This window comes from Pyrenophora tritici-repentis, chromosome 10, assembly GCF_003171515.1.
Source record: "Pyrenophora tritici-repentis strain M4 chromosome 10, whole genome shotgun sequence".
Classification (NCBI taxonomy): domain Eukaryota; kingdom Fungi; phylum Ascomycota; class Dothideomycetes; order Pleosporales; family Pleosporaceae; genus Pyrenophora; species Pyrenophora tritici-repentis.
The window spans coordinates 3,653,271-3,674,571 of NC_089399.1; the positions used below are offsets into that span (position 1 = coordinate 3,653,271).

At 48.1% G+C, this 21,301-nt stretch overlaps 9 protein-coding genes across 9 annotated transcripts; 5 read left to right on the plus strand and 4 right to left on the minus strand.

Moving 5' to 3' along the window:
* Window positions 1-63: 63 nt before the first annotated feature.
* On the minus strand, window positions 64-1,310 carry PtrM4_052310 (uncharacterized protein; the record flags this gene model as incomplete). Its single annotated transcript, XM_001936988.1, has 3 exons — window positions 64-610; window positions 660-805; window positions 855-1,310. The coding sequence occupies 3 exons, from the start codon at window positions 1,308-1,310 to the stop codon at window positions 64-66; spliced, it is 1,149 nt and encodes a 382-aa protein (XP_001937023.1).
* Window positions 1,311-1,903: 593 nt separating this feature from the next.
* On the plus strand, window positions 1,904-3,579 carry PtrM4_052320 (dimethylaniline monooxygenase; the record flags this gene model as incomplete). The annotated part of the gene is made up of 4 exons (XM_001936989.2): window positions 1,904-2,034; window positions 2,259-2,529; window positions 2,579-2,725; window positions 2,788-3,579. 4 exons carry the CDS (start codon window positions 1,904-1,906, stop codon window positions 3,577-3,579), a joined length of 1,341 nt encoding a protein of 446 aa, XP_001937024.2.
* Window positions 3,580-4,132: 553 nt separating this feature from the next.
* PtrM4_052330 (MFS-1 domain containing protein) lies at window positions 4,133-5,925 on the plus strand (the record flags this gene model as incomplete). Its single annotated transcript, XM_066104956.1, has 6 exons — window positions 4,133-4,319; window positions 4,373-4,430; window positions 4,482-4,620; window positions 4,667-4,745; window positions 4,800-5,314; window positions 5,371-5,925. 6 exons carry the CDS (start codon window positions 4,133-4,135, stop codon window positions 5,923-5,925), a joined length of 1,533 nt encoding a protein of 510 aa, XP_065959520.1.
* Window positions 5,926-9,086: 3,161 nt separating this feature from the next.
* PtrM4_052340 (HepA, Superfamily II DNA-RNA helicase, SNF2 family) lies at window positions 9,087-12,267 on the minus strand (the record flags this gene model as incomplete). Its single annotated transcript, XM_066104957.1, has 9 exons — window positions 9,087-9,282; window positions 9,334-9,519; window positions 9,567-10,416; window positions 10,467-10,648; window positions 10,700-10,733; window positions 10,781-11,004; window positions 11,073-11,186; window positions 11,235-11,854; window positions 11,908-12,267. The coding sequence occupies 9 exons, from the start codon at window positions 12,265-12,267 to the stop codon at window positions 9,087-9,089; spliced, it is 2,766 nt and encodes a 921-aa protein (XP_065959521.1).
* A 640-nt stretch (window positions 12,268-12,907) lies between these two features.
* Window positions 12,908-14,342, plus strand: PtrM4_052350 (uncharacterized protein; the record flags this gene model as incomplete). The annotated part of the gene is made up of 4 exons (XM_066104958.1): window positions 12,908-12,973; window positions 13,025-13,241; window positions 13,288-13,662; window positions 13,708-14,342. The coding sequence occupies 4 exons, from the start codon at window positions 12,908-12,910 to the stop codon at window positions 14,340-14,342; spliced, it is 1,293 nt and encodes a 430-aa protein (XP_065959522.1).
* A 333-nt stretch (window positions 14,343-14,675) lies between these two features.
* PtrM4_052360 (uncharacterized protein) lies at window positions 14,676-16,095 on the plus strand (the record flags this gene model as incomplete). Its single annotated transcript, XM_066104959.1, has 2 exons — window positions 14,676-14,770; window positions 14,814-16,095. The coding sequence occupies 2 exons, from the start codon at window positions 14,676-14,678 to the stop codon at window positions 16,093-16,095; spliced, it is 1,377 nt and encodes a 458-aa protein (XP_065959523.1).
* Window positions 16,096-16,312: 217 nt separating this feature from the next.
* On the minus strand, window positions 16,313-17,491 carry PtrM4_052370 (alpha-beta hydrolase fold-3 domain containing protein; the record flags this gene model as incomplete). Its single annotated transcript, XM_001936993.2, has 2 exons — window positions 16,313-17,028; window positions 17,077-17,491. The coding sequence occupies 2 exons, from the start codon at window positions 17,489-17,491 to the stop codon at window positions 16,313-16,315; spliced, it is 1,131 nt and encodes a 376-aa protein (XP_001937028.1).
* A 1,408-nt stretch (window positions 17,492-18,899) lies between these two features.
* PtrM4_052380 (uncharacterized protein) lies at window positions 18,900-19,563 on the plus strand (the record flags this gene model as incomplete). Its single annotated transcript, XM_001936994.2, has 3 exons — window positions 18,900-18,930; window positions 18,988-19,412; window positions 19,462-19,563. 3 exons carry the CDS (start codon window positions 18,900-18,902, stop codon window positions 19,561-19,563), a joined length of 558 nt encoding a protein of 185 aa, XP_001937029.2.
* A 555-nt stretch (window positions 19,564-20,118) lies between these two features.
* On the minus strand, window positions 20,119-20,691 carry PtrM4_052390 (glutathione-dependent formaldehyde-activating enzyme; the record flags this gene model as incomplete). Its single annotated transcript, XM_001936995.1, has 1 exon — window positions 20,119-20,691. One exon carries the CDS (start codon window positions 20,689-20,691, stop codon window positions 20,119-20,121), a length of 573 nt encoding a protein of 190 aa, XP_001937030.1.
* Window positions 20,692-21,301: the final 610 nt, after the last annotated feature.

Here is a 21,301-nt window from a genome sequence, read left to right on the forward strand (position 1 = left end):
CAAGTGTCGTCGCGCGTCGACGCGTCTCGTCTTCCGAGGACTGAAAAATCATCACCATGCCTCCTAGATGTCATCAGGTCCGGCGAGACCCAACGCCTGCCTTCGCGTCGGCGCATCGGGCTTGTAAAATGGATTCTCTGCTAATGCTGTAACCCTCGTTCCATGCCTCGGCTCAGTCCCTTCATAATCCCAGCTCGCGTTGTGGATTGTGATTCTGTTGTCCCAAAGCGCCGAAGTTCCCGGAGTCCACCGAAAACGAACCTGAGTATCGACGTTGTTCTCGTAAACATCGAAGAGATAGTTAAGGATGACGTCGCTTTCAGCCTTGTCGAGTCCAACAATGCGGTCCGTAAAAGCGCGGTTGACCCAAAGTGACTTCCATCCGGTCGCTGGATGAACACGGACAATCGGGTGGACGCGTTCAATGTACTTGGGGCCGGCGCTAGTGTTGTCGCGGTCAAGGTAGGGATGCGCACTACGGTACACTGCCTCTCTACCGTCGATGATCTTTCTGAAGGCCGGGGAAAGCTTCTCGTAGGCAGCGTAGCCGGAAGACCAGAGCGTGTCGCCTCCAATCTTTGGAATGGTATCGTTGTGCAAATGTGTTACACTGTAGAAAGTCAGAGATACGCTTACTAGTAAAGACTGCTGTCACTTACCCAGCCGGTTGGCGTTCGTGCACCAAGTCGGTGTGCCACCTGGACGCACCACCCGTTTTCCTGAAGCTGGGAGTGACCTCTGTCGCCTGAAGGTCCGGCCAAAGGACAGTCACTCCCGGAACGCCAGGTACAAATGGTACTTGTGGCTTCACTGGACGTCAGCATAGTAGTAGTAGGTCGGAAGGGACAACATACGTGGACTTCGATTTCACCGTACCATTCTCCCAGCTTCTTCTGCTGTTGAGGCGAAAGATCTTGGTCACGGAAGAACACCACGCTTCTCTCAGCAATCAAAAGACCGAGCTCATCTTTTTGTTGGTCTGTGAGATCCTTCAGTTGAAGTCCAACGACTTCCGTACCAATATGCGCAGTCAAATGTATGATTTCTTTTGCAGCGCCAAAAAGCGCCTTCTTCTCTGGATCAGCCCGAGACCCTGGGTCTATATGCTCACGATCATAGTCCCTGATCTTGTACACGTCGTCGAGGTAAAGTGGTTTCGCTGGCCGGTATGGATAGCCGTTCGACAAGTTGATGCCTGCTTTCTCAAGCCTGATCCTGGCCGGCTCTGGTAGCTTCAGTGAGTCCTTCCTCGGAGGAAGAGTATCTTTCTCTTGAATATGTTCATGAATGCGAATTGCGCTTGGTGCCATTATGGAGGTTGCTGTGATGCGATTGATGATGGCATTTGGTCGGTTGAGCCATCAATCCTTATATCCATACACTACATTCCCTACCCTCTATCGCTCAATGGCTTAATAATATACCTCATATCTGAGGGGTCAAGCTGGCTGTGTCGCGTGGTGATTGCGACATTCATGGTTCTGTTGCGGGGTCGATCACATCATCGGCGGGATTATGACGAATACCCAGTGAACATCTTCCACCTTATCGAACAGAACGGTCGCCTTGTTTCTTGTACAGAAATTGTGGGGTCGTTTGGGTATTTGCAGCTTGATGCGCTAGTGTCTGTTGTTGGAAGTTCTCTGGATAGTCTAGTGGATGTTCATGATGCGATTCCTATCCACCATCACGCTTTGCGATCCTTCCTGCCATGTCGGAGGTGTGACCAATATTGACAGCCTCGCATGCAAAACCCCGCACAATACTAACGGAAAATAGGGAATAGCAATTAGTAATACAAACCTTGAGGTCTCACTGACTGCGAATGATCGGGAGTGAATGTATTCGACCATTTCACAAAGCTGTAATGAAACCCAGACCGGATCATACCAGCATTCTGACTATGAATTTCCCCTCGAACCGCGTCGCTGTGATCGGCGCAGGTATCAGTGGTATTGTTGCTGCTGCGCACCTGAAGAAGGAAGGCCTTCATGTCACAGTCTTTGAGCGATCTAGTGCTGCAGGGGGCATATGGTAGTCTTCCAATCTAATTCACTAGACGACGAACTCACTTTTTGAAAGGCTATACGATGAGCGAAAGCCTCTGGAGCCCTCATATTCAACAATAGCCGTTTCGCAAGCTGGAATTACATGTTCAAGTGAAGAGTCGGAAGATATCGAGAGGCTACTTCACGCCCCACCAGGGCAAGTCCTGCCGAACTGTAAATCATTTGTAACGAAGAGCTGACTGATTGTAGTCCTTGCTATGTTGGTCTGAGGAACAACGTGAGCACACGTCTACTGGAAACCACGTTGAATCGATTCCCAGCTGGAACTGAGGATTATGTAACGCACAAAGTTTTGGCAGACTACATACAGAGCACCGCAGTTTCAACGGGGGTACATGATATAACACAGTACGATACCAACGTGAGGCATGTTTCGAAAAGTGGTAGATCATGGTCAGTCGAAACAGCAACACTGCAGACCGATACCACAGGTGCCGTCAGATGGGAGATCTCTACTCAGGTAAAAACTTCTACCATTGCATTTTTTCTTGATTCTAATACTGGTTTAGAGCTTTGATGCGATAGTAGTCGCTTCAGGCCACTACCACTCACCAAAAGTTCCTACCACCCCTGGACTGGCAGACTGGAAAAGAAGGTGGCCAAATAGGGTAGAACACTCTAAACGCTATCGAAGGCCTGAAAATGCGCATTCAAAGGTATGCATTGCTTCTGCTTCAGACATTCTCATTTGGTCGGACGTGAGCTGATGATGCTGCAGAACTACTTGCTCGTTGGTGGAAGCGTATCAGCAACGGACATCGCGCGCGAGCTCGGGCCATATGCAAACAAGATCTTCCAAAGTCAAAGAAATGGCAAATTTGACCTTCCCGCTAGCATGCTGCCTGACAACGCCTACCGGGTCGACGAGGTGGTATCATACAACGTGCCTGATGTGGGTAAATCAACGTCACTGGGCCCGTCCGAAGCGATCCCAGCTACCGTGACCCTAAAGTCGGGCGCGAAGATCTGCGACATTCATCATGTCATACTTTGTACGGGTTATCATCTTACTCTACCATTCTTGCCTCAGCTTCACTCGGACAATATACTAGTCGACAAAGCAGATGAGACAATGCTGGTGACGGATGGGACGCAGTTTCACAACCTACACAAGGATGTCTTCTACATCAACGATCCCACGCTTACCTTTATCGGCGTTCCTTTCTTCACGGCTACATTCAGCTTATTTGAGTTTCAAGCCATGGTGGTCGCCAAGGTACTCTCTGCTCAGGCGAGGCTTCCTAGCAAAGAGGCCATGCGGAGAGAATACAACGAGAAGGTGAAGATCAAGGGCCATGGGAAAAAATTTCATAGCCTAAGAGACCAAGAGGCAGACTACGTCAACGAGCTTCTAGCTTGGGTCAACTCTGACCTAGAGAGAGCAGGCAAAGGGAGGTTGAGCGGACACACAGAGAAATGGCATGCTGCACGAGCGGACAATTTGGCACGGATGAAAGCTTTATTTACCAGTACGATCTCTGAGAAGAGACTCGAAGTAACATGTTTGTAGTTTCAATCTTAGATGCAAGGTTGATCACGTGACCCATTCGATTAGTTCGATGAACACCGCATTGAACTCCTCAATGCCTTAGGTTATGCATTCTACGCGACGTTAACGAGTTTATCCATTCAAGTTAGGCTCTTAGTCGACATCCCATACGCACTGGTACTCCGCGGTCCTTATCTCTGGATATAGGCACGCAATCTGCACGCTTGATGGCGACACATGTCACCACCGCGTTTCCATGCAACGCGAGGATCCCACAACGCACTACATCGGATAAGTGAACCCGGTTTCCCCTTGTACCATACAGACTAACCGCAGATAGCAGAAATCCCGCGTCAACCCTGTCATAACGCCATACCAACCCCAGTATGTCGACTTGCGCCTCATGTCGAAGGTGCTGCCATCGTCATGCTAAGCGCCATCAAGAACTGCCAGAGTTATTGGCAAGCTTAATTGTGGCGAAGATGAGCTTGCTTTGGTAGCTTAATAAGGTCGCGTGTTTTGCGCATACTTTCTTGCTTCAGCGATAGGTCATTCGCTCCAACATCTTGCGAAGATGGGTATCCCTCAAAACATTTCGACCGATGTTATCGCAGCAACTTCCAGTACTCATTCCAATGAAGAGGTGAAGCCGAAACCGCACAAGTGGTATTACTACCTTTGGGATACCTTGGACAAGCCAAAGGAAGAACGATGGTTCATGTTCAAGCTCGACGCTGCTTTACTTACATTCGCGTCTTTGGGTATGCTGCGACACGCCCCCCTTGCTGATACATTGGAACTCACTTTATGCTAGGTTACTTCATCAAATACCTTGATCAAATGAACATCAACAGTGCGTTTGTATCCGGGATGTATGCTATAGTCCCCCACCAGTCCGGGCTTGATGACTGACATCATGATAGGAAAGAGGATCTTGGGCTTTACGGCAATCAACTCAACTACATGCAAACCTGTTGGACAGTGGGTTATGTCATTGGCGAAATCCCCAGCAACATCATCCTGACTCGCATCCGACCGTCGATTTGGATACCGGCTATGGAGGTACGGAGCACGCACGCTACATAAAACAACACACTAACAAATACAGCTCACGTGGGCTGTCTTGACATTTTGTCTCTGTCGTGCCAACAGTGCGGAGACTATTTACGCTTTGCGTTTCCTCGTCGGTAGGTTTCAGCTCATCCTGTTTTTGTTTCGTATCACCAACTAATCTCGCCAAGGCCTCGCCGAAAGCACGTTCTATCCCGGTATGCAATACATAATCGGGTCCTGGTATCGTAAGGAAGAGCTAGCTAAGCGCTCGTGCATCTTCCACACCAGCGGCGCAATCGCGACAATGTTTTCCGGCTACCTTATGGCTGGAGTATACAAACTCGATGGCCGCGGAGGCTTCCGTGGTTGGCAGTGGCTGTTCATTGTCGATGGAATAATCTCGCTACCCGTTGCTCTACTCGGATTCTTTGCGCTGCCCGATCTCCCAGAGATCTCGAAGCCGTTTTACTTGACCAAAGAGGAAGTCGCTTTCGCTCAAAAGCGCATGCAAGATGAAGGGCGACAGAAGCGACAACCGTATACTCGAGCGAAGATTTGGAAGATCTTCACGTCTTGGCATATTTATGCTCTTGTTGCGCTTTATGTGTTCTTCAACAACGGAACTTCTGGTGGACAACCTGTTTTTCAGCAATTCTTGAAGGCAAGCAAGCATCCCGGGTACACTATCAGCCAAATCAACACGGTACGTCTGCTTGATCTCAGCCTCTAAGTTGGGGAGATACTAACATTGGTGCATAGTACCCAACAGCCACCAACGCTGTCCAAGTCGTCACCACCCTCCTATATGCCTGGACAAGCGACAGCATCCTAAAAGGATCGCGTTGGCAACCCATCGTCTTCGGCGGCTGCATGAACATCATCTGCTCCACCAGTCTTGCAATCTGGGACATTCCCATCAAGTGGAAATGGGCCTGCTATATTCTCTCTGGGTTCGGCGGTGGCCTATCCGGCCTGTGTTTCGCCTGGGCACACGAGATCTGCACCCATGATAACGAAGAACGAGCCATTGTTGTCGCGGCAATGAACGAGATGGCATATGTGCTTCAGGCGTGGCTGCCATTGCTGGTGTGGAAGCAGGTTGAAGCGCCGCAATACCGCAAGGGGTTTATCACAGTCACGTGCTTGAGTGTTTTGCTGATTGTGATTGCGCTTACTATTCGGGTGCTGCACGCGAGGGAGCTAGCTCGGAGGCGAAAGATTCTGAGTTCTGATAGTATTGAGCGAATTCGTGGTGGTGGAGAGGAAGCGAGACCGAATGTTGATGGGGATCTTGGGTTTAAGAAGGCGCCTTGAGATCTATTGCGACTCAATGTATCATTGACTGTTTGACAACTACACAGCGTCCTACGCCCCATTACAATGATATACATACAAACGATGCACACCTCACACTAATATTCTGAGATAATACGTCCCATCTTATGGCTTGGTGAAAGATGAGCCAGGGAATCTCAGGAGCTTGTAGTTTGATTTCTATAGGTATCGTGCCCAGCCTTTCGAATTGACCGCTCCAACGTTAGATCTGCGCCGTGTATAGTAAACGCAGGTAGGATTTCTGTCTCTCTAGAAAGCTCTTTGATACCTGTATCTACGCGAAGAACACTACGTTCGATACCCGCCAGCAGAACCACGTGATTGGGAAATGACGTCACCATGGATTATGTCGAGCGCGCGACATCCGAGATTGAATGTCTCTCACTGTAGACATACGGCCATGGCAAATAAGCAATCCTTATTTATTCCGCATGTATGAGTATTCTCTCTGTGTATGACAAGGGCTGATGTGGGTGGTTTTCGTTCACATCAGCCCCGCAGGCAACAGCGACGGGGCAGATCTACGCCACATGGTCGCCGTTGCAGAATTATCGCCATACATCAAGCCACAGAACAATACCCGTCTGTCTAGGTCGTATCGATCGGCGAAAAGATCCTTGCAGGCCCACGCAAAAGGCATTGTCGCCTCCCGGGGTGGCCTCGCGCGCCTCAGCCTGATTGTATATGTCTACCTGTATCCTCAAAATCACATTTTCACTCTGATGTCAAATGGTCACATGAGGAGCTTGTGTACGGACCTCATGTATATAGCTACTCCCACCGGGATTGCTTGTCTAGGTAGACTTTACAATAAATACATATTATGACCCAAACATGTTGCATCTGACATGCATGATGTGCCGTGGTGCAGCAGGCTGTGCTATGAGAAACGCTGTATGGCGAGCTGCATTTGCCACCTGGTTCAGCTCTGGCTTTACCCGATCGTCCTTCACCGGTAGCGATCATATCGCAGGTAGCACAAGGTCTGACTTATACAACACCAAGCATAGAAAAAATAACACAGATATCAAATCTTTGTTTTGCCAAAAGTGAATTTAGTTTCACATGACAAGATTCTGCCACACTGCCCCAAAGTGCCAATCCTAGAGTTCGCGAGCTCTTGGGGCCTTCTTTCCTCTATTTCCAGACTTGTCTACAAACAAACTGATCTACAGTTTGAGTACCTAAACAGGCTAGTTTCCGTCCGGGATTTCCTGTCTAAGTATTCAAACTGTAGATCAGTTTGCTTGTTGACAAGTCTGTCTATTTCAGTATGGTAGAACCAACCGACTTTCCTCATACGAAAGAGCCTGAAGAGTCAGGAAGCATGGTGGATATTTATCGCAAAGCCTATTTATTCAAAATCTTGTTAGAATCCTTCCGGATGACCTGCTTCACTCTGCTAGAGGCGTTAATTGGTTCAAAAGCGGGCTAGACTGTACTGAGCTGACCGGTCACAGGCACTAGTCCGGATAGGATAACGTTCATCTCGAAAACACACACTTATTGGGTAGGAATCCAGATTATCATGTATTCAAAAGAGTCAAGGGCTCAGCCGCGAAAAAGAGAGATCAAGAAATTGGAAGCAAAACACATTTTAAGCCGAATATGGAAAGCACTAGGTGGAAAGAGGACAATGCTTGATGACTACTCAGTGTTACACGGAGGCGTTGTACTGCTCTTTCCTGGTCCGCACTAAGGCAGGTAAGCCTCATGTCGTTGGTTCCGCATGGGTTGTCTGGCGACTAGGTGGAATAGTAGGTATTTGGAAGAACAATCCAATTGTCGGATCACAGATATCAACGACATCTCAGCCACGCGATCGGCCGCACTAATCTCGGCCACGCGAGCAGGCGCACTGATACCAGTCACGCGGACAGGCGCACTGATCGCGGCGTCCGAGCAGCGCTCAGACCAGACCTCCTATATCTAGCTCTTCCATAGTTCCCCTTCGCAAGACAATGAATCAGAACCACCGAACAGAATGCATTACTAGTTATCGTTATTTCCCTTTACGCACTTAGTGCAAAGCCAACCAACACCAATTCTATATAAACGATAAAATAACTAATATCAATCTAGGTAAGAGATGAACTATTTGAAGTTGACTACAACGAGCGTATAAAGGGAATCCTCCACGACTATATACTTGTTGCTTTGTCCGAGTGTCATCACTGCCATCTCTTGATTAAGCCCTGCTTCACGGATGGTTGTGATGGCGGCCATCCCATCCTTGGCGGGATGGCCCCTCTTGGCGGGATGGCTGTCATGTGATCTAAGCGCCCCGCGCTGATCATTACCTTCTGACGTGGGCATGTTGACCTTCGACCTTGCGCCCACCGTCAAGGAGAAAATCCTTCCTGTTACTTGTAACACTCAGCCCCTTTGAGGTTTCCTAGACGGTCCACTTAGAACTATAAACGTGTTCTCCAGGTAGGAATCCTACGCTACCTATTCTTAGCGCTGGCGAACTAAAGGGAACAACCATTGATTACATAATATTGACGAGAACTCTATTAACCTTAGCAGTCCCCAAAACTAACCGTATATCATCTTAGTGACGTAGATAATGCTTATGCGTGAAGAGTATTATTCGACGCGCTTTAGCTGCTGACGTATTAGACACGTGACCAGGTGTTTGATCAAGGGTTCTCGTAGGACAAGAAGATCTAATACTAATATATCAATCTAAACATTCGCACCTCACTGCTATGCCTTGTCATCAACACCTAGTTCCAGACAACATTCGCAATTCACAATAAGTCGGGTGATGTCTGAGAGATGAGCTTAAGACCTCGTCCGGAAAACCTTCTTCTATCATAGTTGCCATACTCGCAAATGAAAATTAGTTACTACAGTACTTAGGGAAATAAATACCTAGAACTTCTTGGTGCCAAGCCCTGCTAACACCACTCCTCGATTAGTGTTACCAGTCCAACGTTGAGATTGGGACTTATGTTGCAACACAAGATCCTGTTAATGTAAGCAGCAATACAAAAAGAAATGCTCGATCGTTTGTTTTTTTCATTACCCTGAACATCTGCAATCTTGCTTTTATCTGCGCACTTTTCCCGTGAGTGAAACCGCCATCCGCAAGCCTGAGCTTGACGAGCTGTTTGCTTTGCACATTCTATGAACCATTAATATGAATCACGAAAGATATAAGCAATGGCCAATGCTACCTCTTCGACGGTCTTGTCCACAATGTAGCGCACAATCGTTACTGGGTTTTGCTGGCCCAATCTTACCACACGTCCGATAGCCTGATGCTCAACTGAGGGATTCCACTGAGGCGCTAAGATATGTACTCTATTTGCAATGGAAAGACTGTTAAGGCTAAACAGCGTCAGTGAGATTGTTCGGGGCTTCGTTTATATTCGCACATACCCAACAGCTCCGGTTCCGAATGTCATCAGCAGAACAGATATATCATTTCTGCATTTGAAGTCGTTCAATATTGCCTTCCGTTTGTTGAATGGCACAGATCCGTCTACACGTACGAACGATACGTTGTTCACGGTGAGAAGAGCAGCAACCATATCCAGTGAACGTTTCCAGAATGAGAAGACGATACTGTTTTCCGTCAGTGGCACGCAGGAAACTGAACTAGAGTATCTTACGATTTACTGTCGTTGCAATGAGCTTGTATGTCTTCATAGAGAGTCATAATCTTGGACGGAAATACCGTATGCACAGCTACAGCTGCCTTGGTATGCTGGGTCTCGGGCTGGCAAATATGGAATTTCTTGCAGATAGGACAATGTGTGACTTTCGAAGCTGCATGCTTCCATCGCGGAATGCAATCATCGCACACCACATGCAGACAGTCGGTTATTAGAGGCATGCCTGTCTCTGCCGAACCAGGCGAAAAGATGACATTACATTCGCAAAAATAGCATTCTTCCCGACCTTGCTGCTGGATGAGACTGAGAGTTTCCTCAGTGCTCTTCAATGTACGTCCGCCCTGATCTCCGGACTGTTCACGAGTGCTACCGTTGTTGCAAAATAACCTTAGAAGAAGGAGAAATTCCAGAAATTTCTGATGGCAACGTGCGATTTTCCCTCCGTTTACTTCTGAATCCAGTGCCTTCTTGAATAGCCTCTCAATCTGAGCATATTGAGCTCGCTCACTCGAAGTGAAGGTTATGATGCGTTTCAATTCGGTCACTTCGGTAACGTCGCTTAGAGGCAATACAGCTGTGGTCCTTCGCAGGCATATAGAAGTGAGAAGGGTACGGAGACCTGTGTGGTCTTTTCGTGATCTTTCTTTCTTATGCTCGATTGGGTTCACGATGTGTCGTTTGAATTGAGCGGTATTTTCCAGTATCGGCACTTTCAAGAATGTTGTCAGTGAACCAAGATCATCGAGAGAATTCTGAATAGGCGTTCCTGTCAAGCACCAGCGCAGTAGTGCTTGGAGTGCGTTTACAGCTCCAAACTGCTTAGTTGCAGCGTTACGGATCATATGTGCTAAAGAGAGTCAGAACAATACAGACTAACTATGCATCTGCCAATAATACCTTCGTCCAGTACGATACGATACCAATGAATATGATGTAGGAGACTGCGGTTACGAGTGTATTCGGCTGTCACAGTCCCGTATGTCGTGAAGACAATGTCATGCGTCAGCAATAGGGGATATGCGATCTTTCGTCCGGAACCGTGGAAAACATAATACGAAAGCCCACCAGGCGTGATACGGCTTTATGAGTTAGCATCAAAATAACCTTGAGAAAGTATGAGATGGACCTACTTGTGGATTTCATCTATCCATGTATCAATCAAAACTAAAATGTGATCAGTCATATCTATCGATAAGCGTATGCGAACATACGGTGTGAGGGAACGAGAATCAAGGTAGACTTTGCGGCGATTATGTCGTTTGCAGAGGTCCCTATCTTGGTCACGCTTTTTGCGTAGCGTATAGCTTGATCCAATGAGCCAACAATGCCTGAAAGCATAGTCAGGGATTTACCAAGGCCCATCTCGTCAGCTATCAGTCCACCAAGGCATTCCTGTCTTTTTGTATTTATTGCACCGGTAATGATATGTCGAAACCTTTAGTCAATTAGCTATAATTTCGTGCGTAGAGAATTCTCAAAAGGAACATAGATGAGTAGGCATACATTAAAGGCCCATCGCTGGCCATCTTGTCTTGTACCTGCTCCCAGAGGGCACGCGAAGCAGGCACTGAACCAGACTCCCGCTGCTGAATGAAGTCAAGCCCTTCCTTCTGATGACTTTCAAATTGTCAGAGTTTCTTCATATCATCAGAGAGGTTTACAGACCTGAACAGTGTGTTCGAGACTTGCCCAACAGCTGTTGCTTGTCCCAGCCCATTGTGGCATGCAAATGTACCAAGCATCTTGTCGAAGTCAAGGTCGGTCTCACTCTCAACTGATTGTGCGTGAAGCACTCCTGCTGTTCGAGTATCGGAAATTATATTGGCCGAGCCTTCATCGGATTGTGGGAGGACTGGGAGATCAAGATATTGTGGGTTCTCATACACATACCCCCAAGGCACCTGATCTGGTTCCTGTAAATATATACCGTTCGCCGCCAGCTTCGCAGCAGCTATCTTCGCCTGAGATCTGAACCCAAAAACGAGGACATCTAGCGAACGGAGTCTTGGCGAATCATTGTCTTTAGAATTATTGCCTTCATGTGATGAGTTCGCGAGGCTCAACTGACCCGTAAGCCTGATTTTGATCTCTGGTGGTAACCCGGAGAGTTGGCGAAAAGAAGCCGTATTCAGCACTCCTAAAGGACCTCCCGAACATGCCTTGATCTCGCAGTAGGATTCGAGAAAGGTGAGATGAAGTTCTGTGCTGCCTGGATCGACCTGGGAATCCTTCGTAATCATGAGAGGGTCAACACCCTTGTTAAAGCGCACTGGGAGCCCAGGCAGCTAGACCGATAGTTAAACCACGTAAGCCTTGTTTGGCTGAAAATCATACGCACCATGCCGAAATAAATCTCTTCTGGGTCGGAAATTGCAGTGTTGATATCTAAATTCAACGATAGATTGTCTGTATCACCGAGTGAATTGAGATCAGAGCAACCTTCACGACTCAGAACGCCAGAATGGCTAATGTATTCCAGTTCTAGGTCCCCAAATCCAGGTGTACATTGGCCATCATCATCTATTTCTGGCTGGTCAGGAGCATTGGCCAATATCCGCTCCGTCGGTGCGAAAGGATCTGCTTGTTCGCTATTGGCTATCTTTCCGATGAATTTTGCGATTTTTTCAGGCGGCTTTGACTGGTATTTGTTATTCAGACGTCGTTTTCGACTGACATCACGGATCAAAGAATCAGGCATTGCTCCAGACGGTCTTCAGACTGACGCTGGGGGACTTCAAAGCAGCAATTTAGTCGCGCAATTAAGGACACATAATGACACATCACTTGTTTGCCACCAGCTGACACATACCTACATGTTGATTCCCGTGATGTTATCAGGGCTGTGTTGGCAGGCTGCGAGGTGGGATGTGGCGTTTCACCGGTAAACTCCTTTAGCCGTCTTGGCAAGATTCATGGCCAGGATAGGTCTCTCAATGATCGTCTGAGCCTCAACAATGCAGTAAGGCAGGTCAGCCAGGCTGCGTATGTTTGCTCGGTTTTCGAGTGTGTAGACATTTGAGAACGGCAATCGCGGCCCAGGATTCGAAGCAGAAAGGCTGCGACTCCTGCCTGCAACCCGAGAATTTGTTCAATGGAAATAGGTTCTGTTCAGTATAGAAAGTGCGCAACATGAGTCGTGCTTCACCAAATATCGCCTCTGCTTTTGAAAGAGCCGTGGAAGAATTTAAGAAATCGGCTGGGTTGAAACAGCACGAAATTACAAACTTTCAACTGACATCCCTCGATGATCTGAGGTGTGAGATATCAGACATACAGAACGAACAACGAAAGAGCAAAAGCTGGTGTATCTCAAGCGTCTAGGACCATTCCTGGAGACCATGGAACAATACGGCACGATCATCGAAGTGTTTCTCAACATCTCTGATTTTGTTGCTTTTATTTGGGTAAATACATATCGCTACTTTTAGCAATTGAAGGCAGCTAAATGTATGCAGGGTCCAATGAAGTTTCTCTTGCTAACAGCTCGGAACTATACGGATGCGTTCAATTCTCTACTAGACATGTATCTCGAGATCGGCGAAAGTATGCCACAGTTTGCCCAGTACCAAACGCTGTTCCAGAATAACACACACATGCAGCTTGCATTGGTAAATATCTACAAAGATATACTTGAGTTTCACAAGGAAGCCCTGCGATATTTTCGACAGAAAAGTAAGGTTTCATTGTTAACCAAATGCTCGTTCCTAACAAGTATTAGAATGGCAGGAACTGTTTCACACCACATGGCGCCCATTCAGCAAAACCGTCGCCCAGCTCAACAAGGACATGCATCGATACAAGAAGCTCATAGAGAACCAAATCTCGATCGCGGGTTACGAAGCAATGCAGAGTTCGCACAGTGAATCTATGATGCATTTTGAAGAGCTGAAGCAGGTGGAACTTCATCGGAAACGCCTGACTGTGCAGCAGTGGCTGTGTAGGCTCGACGTTCAGGCCAGGCACGAAGATGCCATCAAAAACCGACATGCTAACAGCGGCGATTGGCTTCTACAGAACTCCATTTTCCGTAAATGGTATGATTTTCAGTCTTGTTGGGAGCCCTTGCTACGGCTGTCTGGTATGCCTGGAGCCGGTAAGTTCTCGTGAAGATTTTACTGTATGAATTTAATGATCAAAGGAAAAACCATACTAGCTTCACGGGTCATTGATGCCTGTAGATGCCTCCCTCAGGCAAGAGTAGCCTTCTTTTACTGCCGGAACACTGATGGCGACCGTAACGCCTTGGTTGCTGTCGCAAGGACAATCATATCTCAACTAGTAGTGGAAAACGATATGCTGCTATTGAAGGTCTTTGAAACCGCGCAGGCAAGTGGAGAAGCTGTGCTTTCCAGTAGAAGCATGGCAAAGACGCTCCTTGCGATAGCGCTGCAGACCTTTCCCACTTCCCAGAAGACCTACATCATCATTGACGGCTTAGATGAGTATGCGCGCGAAGATCGTAAAGAAATCTCCATCTGGTTCAAGGAACAGGTTCGTAGTATTCCGAGACAAGACCTAGGTCAGCTACGATGCCTGTTTGTTAGCCAAGACGATGGGTTTGCCCGCAAAGACCTCTCAGATTGTACTTCATTAGTGTTAACTGCTATGCATACGCAGGCAGATATTGAGGTGTATTGTCAGATGTGGCATCAGCGGATCGAGGAAAGGTTCGGCCCCCTTGACCCTAACGACTACAATATCTCTAAACTGGTAGCAGCAAGAGCTCAAGATACTATTTATTCATCAAAGTCTCAACAAGAAACTGATATGTAGCCAGGAATGTTTTTGTATGCAAAGCTTGTGATGTGGAACCTGCATGAGCAGCCTACAAAAAAAGAATTCTACCGGGAGATGAGCCCTGAAGTCTTTCCGGATGGACTGGAGCAGATGTAAGTCCTTAGATGCTTTTTTAAGTACTTGTTAATTTGTAGTAGATATGCACGAATTGTAGATCGAATCATCGGACCAACTGTACAGCCAATATCCCGCAGAAACAGCGCAAGAAAGCTCTTAGGATGGCTGGCTTGTACTAAACGTGCCTTGCAATGGTACGAGATTCAAGGGGCCGTTTCTGTCGACTTGAAAGAAGGCGATATCTGTCTGGACATGCGATTCGAGGATGATTGCAAAGATTTGTGTGCTTCACTCGTGGAACGCACAACCGATGGATCCGTGATGCTTGTGCATTCTACAGCAAAGATGTATGTATCTCTATCCGTTTATGAGCTATTAATGATTCCTTAGGTTTCTCGTAAACAAAGGCTACATATCAGTACCAGAAGTAGAGTTCGACCTTGCGCAACTTTGCGTAACCTATCTGAGTCTCACCCAATTCATTCATCCAGCGGAGGTGGACTATATACACGATGCGCTATACAGGGGCGATTACGCTTTTGCAGATTATGCGTCATGTTTCTGGGCATATCATGTCATCGAGGCGGTTCAGATCATTCATAAACTACCATCTCGTAAGCTGGAAGATCTGGAAGAGGCTATCAACTCCCTCATGGATGTCCAATGGGCTTCACCGAAAAAGTCCTTGGTGGTTTCACCAACCATCGAAAAGGTCCTTGACTCGCTTACCGGTAGCGACATATACGATAGCATTTGCCAGGCTGTCGTTTCTACTAAAAACCAGCTGTTGCCCACAGGAAAAGGTCCTTCCGACGATGAGCCATTGAAACTCGCAGATGCTGTACGAGCAATCCGAACCGAACTGGAGAGCATGGTATCATCCCCACACGCAACGAATAAAGAAAAAAAGACACTACACGGCTTTTATGGAACTAATCTGTACAAGTGTCCGCGGCTCAACTGCCAATTCTATTGGAAAGGCTTTGCAAAACTCGCTATTCGAGACCATCACGTTCTTAAACATGAGAGATCCTTCATGTGCACAGAAGAAGGCTGCCCTCAGGCCACCATTGGGTGTATAACTGCACAAGATTTGCAAAAGCATGCAGAAGACTGTCATGGAAAAGTCGTGAACCCAAACGCAGATTTTCCGGATGAACAAGTTGAAGATGCGAAGGAACCACAACTGGATCAGAATCATCCATATTTTGCATGTCCTTTCGAGGGATGTGGAAAGAGATTTGGGCAAAGACATAACCTAAGATCCCATAGCCGCACACACACCAACGAGAAGCCTTTTAGCTGTTCCACTTGCGCTAAGGCATTTGCCCGCCGGAAAGATCTTATTCGACACGAACGTGGCCATTCAGACAAGAAGTTAAAGTGCTATGGACCTCTCCGGAACGGGGAGACATGGGGATGCGGTCGTGCCTTTAACCGCGGTGACGAGCTCAAAAGACATTTTGATACCAAAACTGGTCGTGTGTGTCTGCAAGTATACCTCGAAGACAACGCCAGCCAGGACAAGGTTCAAGCGCAGACATCTGTCGGTACTTTGCCTTCCTTGAATGATCCGCCTGGTAGTCATCAGGATGATGAACCTCGAGTTTCGTCCATATCGTTTGAACAATACGCCATACTCGCTGGGTATCGATGGAACACTACCAACTGAAACGCCGAAAAACGACGTTGAATCCAAATGTGGTCTGGCGTAGCTCCTGGTAAATCGATTGAGATATATTGTTGAGATAGATTGAAGAAGGTTCATGGTCCATTGGTACCTGGGTAGCTCCTGCTTCTATAGACTGTGTTAAATAATTACACCATCCACTGAGAAAAGCCGAAGCGCTTATCCACATCAATATAACGTTCACCTTTTGTCGCTGTCTCTATATACCATGCTCCTTAAGCCACACACCGGCTCTCTTGGCCATGCCAACAGCCTCCTTGTTGAAACCCAGGATATTGCCCTGTGCCAGTATATCGTGCGGCGCATACTCGTCAATATCCAGCTGCACATCATTGCCCGCTTCTTTCATCTTTTGTGCCCATTCAACGACATCATAGTATAGTACTTCAGCGCCTCCAACATTTACCCACATAGGTACCTCGCATTTGAAAGTCTTATCCTTCTGCGATATGTATGGTTGAGATAGGGTCTGTAGACCAGGTAGACCAGCGTACGCGGCTGAGCCCCATTGAGTGAGCGGCGGGGAAAGCATGTCGGTCTTATAATTTGGGTTGTCGTGGACATAAGAGCAAGATGTGTTCGAGGGGTCTATCCACGGCGACCAGAGCAGCGCCGCCAAGGGAGTAGGTAGATCCAGTTCAGGTCCGTACTCAGAGAGATAGCGAACTAGGACGGTTGCGAGATTTCCGCCAGCTGAATCGCCGGAGACTACGATGTTCTTCGGGGGGATCTTCAAGTCATGGACAAGGTAGAGGTATGACGTCACGGCGTCTTGAAGTCCGGCTGGGAAGGCATTCGACGTCTTCGAGGCGGGGAGTGTGGAAAGTCGATACTGGGGGCTAAATACGTGTGTAGCAGGCGTGTATTTGAGAAACTTGTTGGCCATATAACCGGTTCCGAACGTTCGTCCATCTCCTGCGTAGCATTAGCAAGATATCCCAAGCTTCAATTCACGCAACTTACCCACTACAAATGCACCGCCATGCATGTGAAGAATAACCCTGACATTGCTGGTGTCGCTACCACTAGTCAACGGCGCTGGATACCATGTCGCGCCAATCTCTACTGGCACCACATCCTTATTGCTCCTCAGTGGTCCTTTGTACGCATCGTCTTTTGCCGGCTTAATAACCACAAAACGCTCTTTTTCTCTGTCTGCTGTGAGTGGGAGCGGCGTCTCAACTTGCACAGCTGCAAAATGATAAAGCGCCGAGGAAACAACGCGTACGAGGATAGCTTGTCGAAGTGTCCATTTCTGATGCTGGCGACAGGATCCAATACAATATTTGATGATATAGAATGGGGTAAGTGCGAGCTCAAACAAGAGCGCACCGAGTACGTATACGCCCTTGATGGGCTGTCGAGTAACGTATGTCATGTTGTGTGATGACGTTTTGCACTTGCTGCAGCGAAAATGCGAGATGCCATTTTTGGAAGTGCCGCCTAACAAACTATGTACCGTCTGGACCGAGGTCCAAGACTCCATACCCCACCTGGTCGTAACTTTCTACCTTGACACAACCTTCTAAGTTTCTACTAAAGTCCGATTTCACAACAGGTCGCAATATAGACATTGGAATTCGCGATATTACGCATATATTGCATGTAATCTCTAGAGGAATGATGATGCTTAACGTGTGCGACGCTAAATGATGCTAAGAGCAAACTGGCGCCTGGCGTCACGTGACTTCGCGATATTGTACAACCTTAACGCGACTTAAAGAGGGCCACACTGACTCTTTCCAAAACATGTACAATCTCTTAGTTGAAATTGGAACACACCGAGACCATGGACTCTAATCAGCCCTCAAGCCCGGAGAGTTCCAGGGTGCTGCCCGACTACACCTCTACCATCGCTCAGCAGCTGGGCATATTCATAAAGGGCAAGTGTGCTACTTTTGCCTGCGGTGGCGCAGTAGCCACTGGGATATGTACACTCGTAGTCTGTATCGGAACTATTTACTGTTTACTAACTAGAGCAGAGCGATGCCGAAGAGCAGAGCGATGCTGAAGAGCAGAACAATGCCGAAGCAGTCAATTCCACTCAAACCCCAGTGGTCTTGCGTTGGGATTCACAGCAAGCTCAGACCGTCACTTCGCGACTATCGTTTCCTTTGGATCCGCAGGACGAGACTGGGGCCATGGCTTTGGCTCAGCTGATGGATGCATGTCAGCCTGCAAGCTTTGGTCACAATGGTGAAGCTGTACTCGATGAATCCTACTGCAAACCAACAAAAATGGACCGTTCCGCCTTGTGCGTAGACTTCTTTCCTTACGAGGAGGGAATCATTGACACGATTGCGCAGATGCTGCTACCAAACAGCAGTGGCTATGAAGGCATCACCGGAATTTACGCTGAGTTGTACAACTTGAATGTAGGTCGCGGATGCCGCTCTTATTTAGACTAAAAACTGATTGCAATCCAGATCTACGCTGCTCCTTCTGGATTTTTCAAGTCTCATGTCGATACCCCGCGGTCTTCTGCTCAGTTCGGGTCCCTCGTTGTCTCTCTTCCCTGCTACCACACAGGAGGCCAGCTTGTGGTGCAACATGCTGGAAACTCCCAGACATTTGACTGGGGCTCTGACGACCAGGAAAGCTTCAAACCTTGCATAAAATGGGCGGCATTCTATAGCGACTGCGAGCACGAAGTACTCGAAGTGACAAACGGTCATCGCATCACCTTGACCTACAACCTCTACCACAGTCCCGGTGTAGGGAATATGACGGACTACAGTGAGGCACTGGAAATGACGTCTATCCCCCTTTTCCACCATGTACAAGATATGCTAAAGAAGAGCGACTTCATGCCCGATGGTAAGCCAGCATGCCCCGAGATGTTCACATTCATCAAAACACTAACCAAGTCTATAGGTGGCCAACTAGACATCTATTACCAACACTACTATGCCCACACCCACTGCAACAATGCCGAAGCCTTCCTAGCTATCCTCAAAGGCTCCGACATGGCCGTCTATACCGTTTTCAAAGCGCTCAACCTCAACCTCGAAGTGCGCGCAATTCTCGACATCACAACCGACGAGTTTCAAAATTACCTCGATACGGAAGAAGCACTCCCGCAAGAACATAAGCCCGACTACTTGTACGAGGATACACCATGGCCCCCACTTTTCCGCACACATAGTGTAGTGGGAGAGCTGGGAGGTCGTTGGTGTTGTGATGTGGTGGTAGAAGAGCACGAAATGGACAAGTTTGTTCAGTTCTGGAGCGATGATTATCGGATGGTAGAATGGGTCAACGAGCCTCAGTGTCTCGAGATTGATATGTATCATGCGACGGTAAGTGTTTTCCTCGCTCTTGAACAAGATTAAAAGCTAAATGCTGTAGTATGGGAATCAGCCTGGCATTAGGTACATGTACTCCCATGCTGCTATCCTAGTGGCAGTACCGCCTGCATCTGAGCGCGGAGTATTGGGAAGTACTGAGTAAGAGATCACCTATGGCGAGCTATTATGAGCGTGTGCACGAGGCCTTTCGTCTATGAAAGGCTTATATCTATAGCTACAAAGGCCAGGGATAGTGAGCTGCATATCATGTGTTCATGGCGGTTTGTAGGTGATGAGCAGACAAGGGGCTAAGGACTTGTGGTTCTAGTTGATCTTTTCCGGCTTCGGAGTTAATGACATCCTAATCTCCGGCTTCACCCCCGGACTACGGCAACATGAGTTCCCATGAGGAGAGAATTACAGGCGCAGAGAGCAGTATCGCTACAGATTCCGAGCATACGAGCGGTTAGAAGCAAGTGTCAGTCACCCACGGAATGGTGGGCCATCCCACGCATACACTGCTAGCGGGGTTTAGCGTGCGATCTCGGTGCTCAGTAGTATGCAATAAAAGGGTGCGTATCCCACCTGCGACAAGCAGACAGTGTCTTGCCCATGATTTTATTCAACTTATAAGAGTTGTCTCGTTTCCTCTTCTATATGACCTCCTACCACCTAGCTTCTTGCAACCCCAACCAAACGCCATCCATGCATTTCCGTCTTACAGCTTCGATGGCAGCTTACCACTCTTCTGCGCGGTATATGTCGCGATGAGATCCATCAACGCCGGGCTCAGTACGTCGTACGGCTGTAGCCCCACCTTCCTGAACTTCTCCCTCACGGCATCCATCTCCGACGGCTTGAACCCCTGCTCAATGATACTGCTCACAAACGCCGCGAACTGAGGTTCTTGCCAGCCCTTCTGGGGGCTCAGCTCCGTGTGCACAAAGTCCAGACCCTTGAATGGGTGGTCGACAACGATACGACCGAAGAGATGAACGCCGCATTCCTTGCAGGCATTTCGTTGGATCGCGGCTGATTCGTCGATGATGTGGAGTTTATCGCCGTTGGCGGTTACAGAGACGGCGTCTTTGGGAACCACGCCGACGACAGAGAACAGAGCGCCTTTGGGCTTCCAGCATTTCGAACAGCCACAAGCATGGTTGTGTGCGACATTGCTGGCGAGAGTGACTTCGACCTTCCTGGTGGGGCAATGGCAGTAGAGCTTGCCGCCCTTGAAGTTGGGGTTGCCTTTCGTGATGCCGTTATCGATTGAGGGGTGAATAGAAGGCATTTTGTGGTCTTTTTCTGAACGATATCTCTTCAATCAGGATGTAGGTGTGCGGTAGAAAGTACAATTGGCTCGTAGCAGACTGACGAAGATACAGGTACCTGACCAGGAACTATATAGGAACGACTTACCCGGGGCCAGGAACGTCGCCCCTCACCGGACTCGAATACCAATACCGATCAGGATCCGGCCCACAAGATTCAATGGCGGAATCGCACGTATCCTGAGCATTTTGTGGACTTTGGGTGCGGAGCCGCATACTGTTTCCTTATTCGGTCAACCGGACCTTCCCCGCCACTTTGTGGGGGCGATAAACGCGATGCGCTGCGCGTGACGCTGACTGTGGGAGTACAACGTGGACTTTGCGGACATATAATGATGCGGCTCCCGCAGTCATCCGTGACAGAGATGCATGGGATGATAAAAGAGAGTTTCGGACGCGTTGGGTTGGGGGTCAGATGGAGATGCGCCCGCCGTATCGGATGCGGATCCGACAAGACCCTGAGGTTTCAACAGCCGATCTCCCCTGTTCTCTTTCGAGCAACACCGCTTTACAAATAACTTACCAACATCGAAATCTGATTGATTATCTTGAAGAGCACAAAGGCTGCAT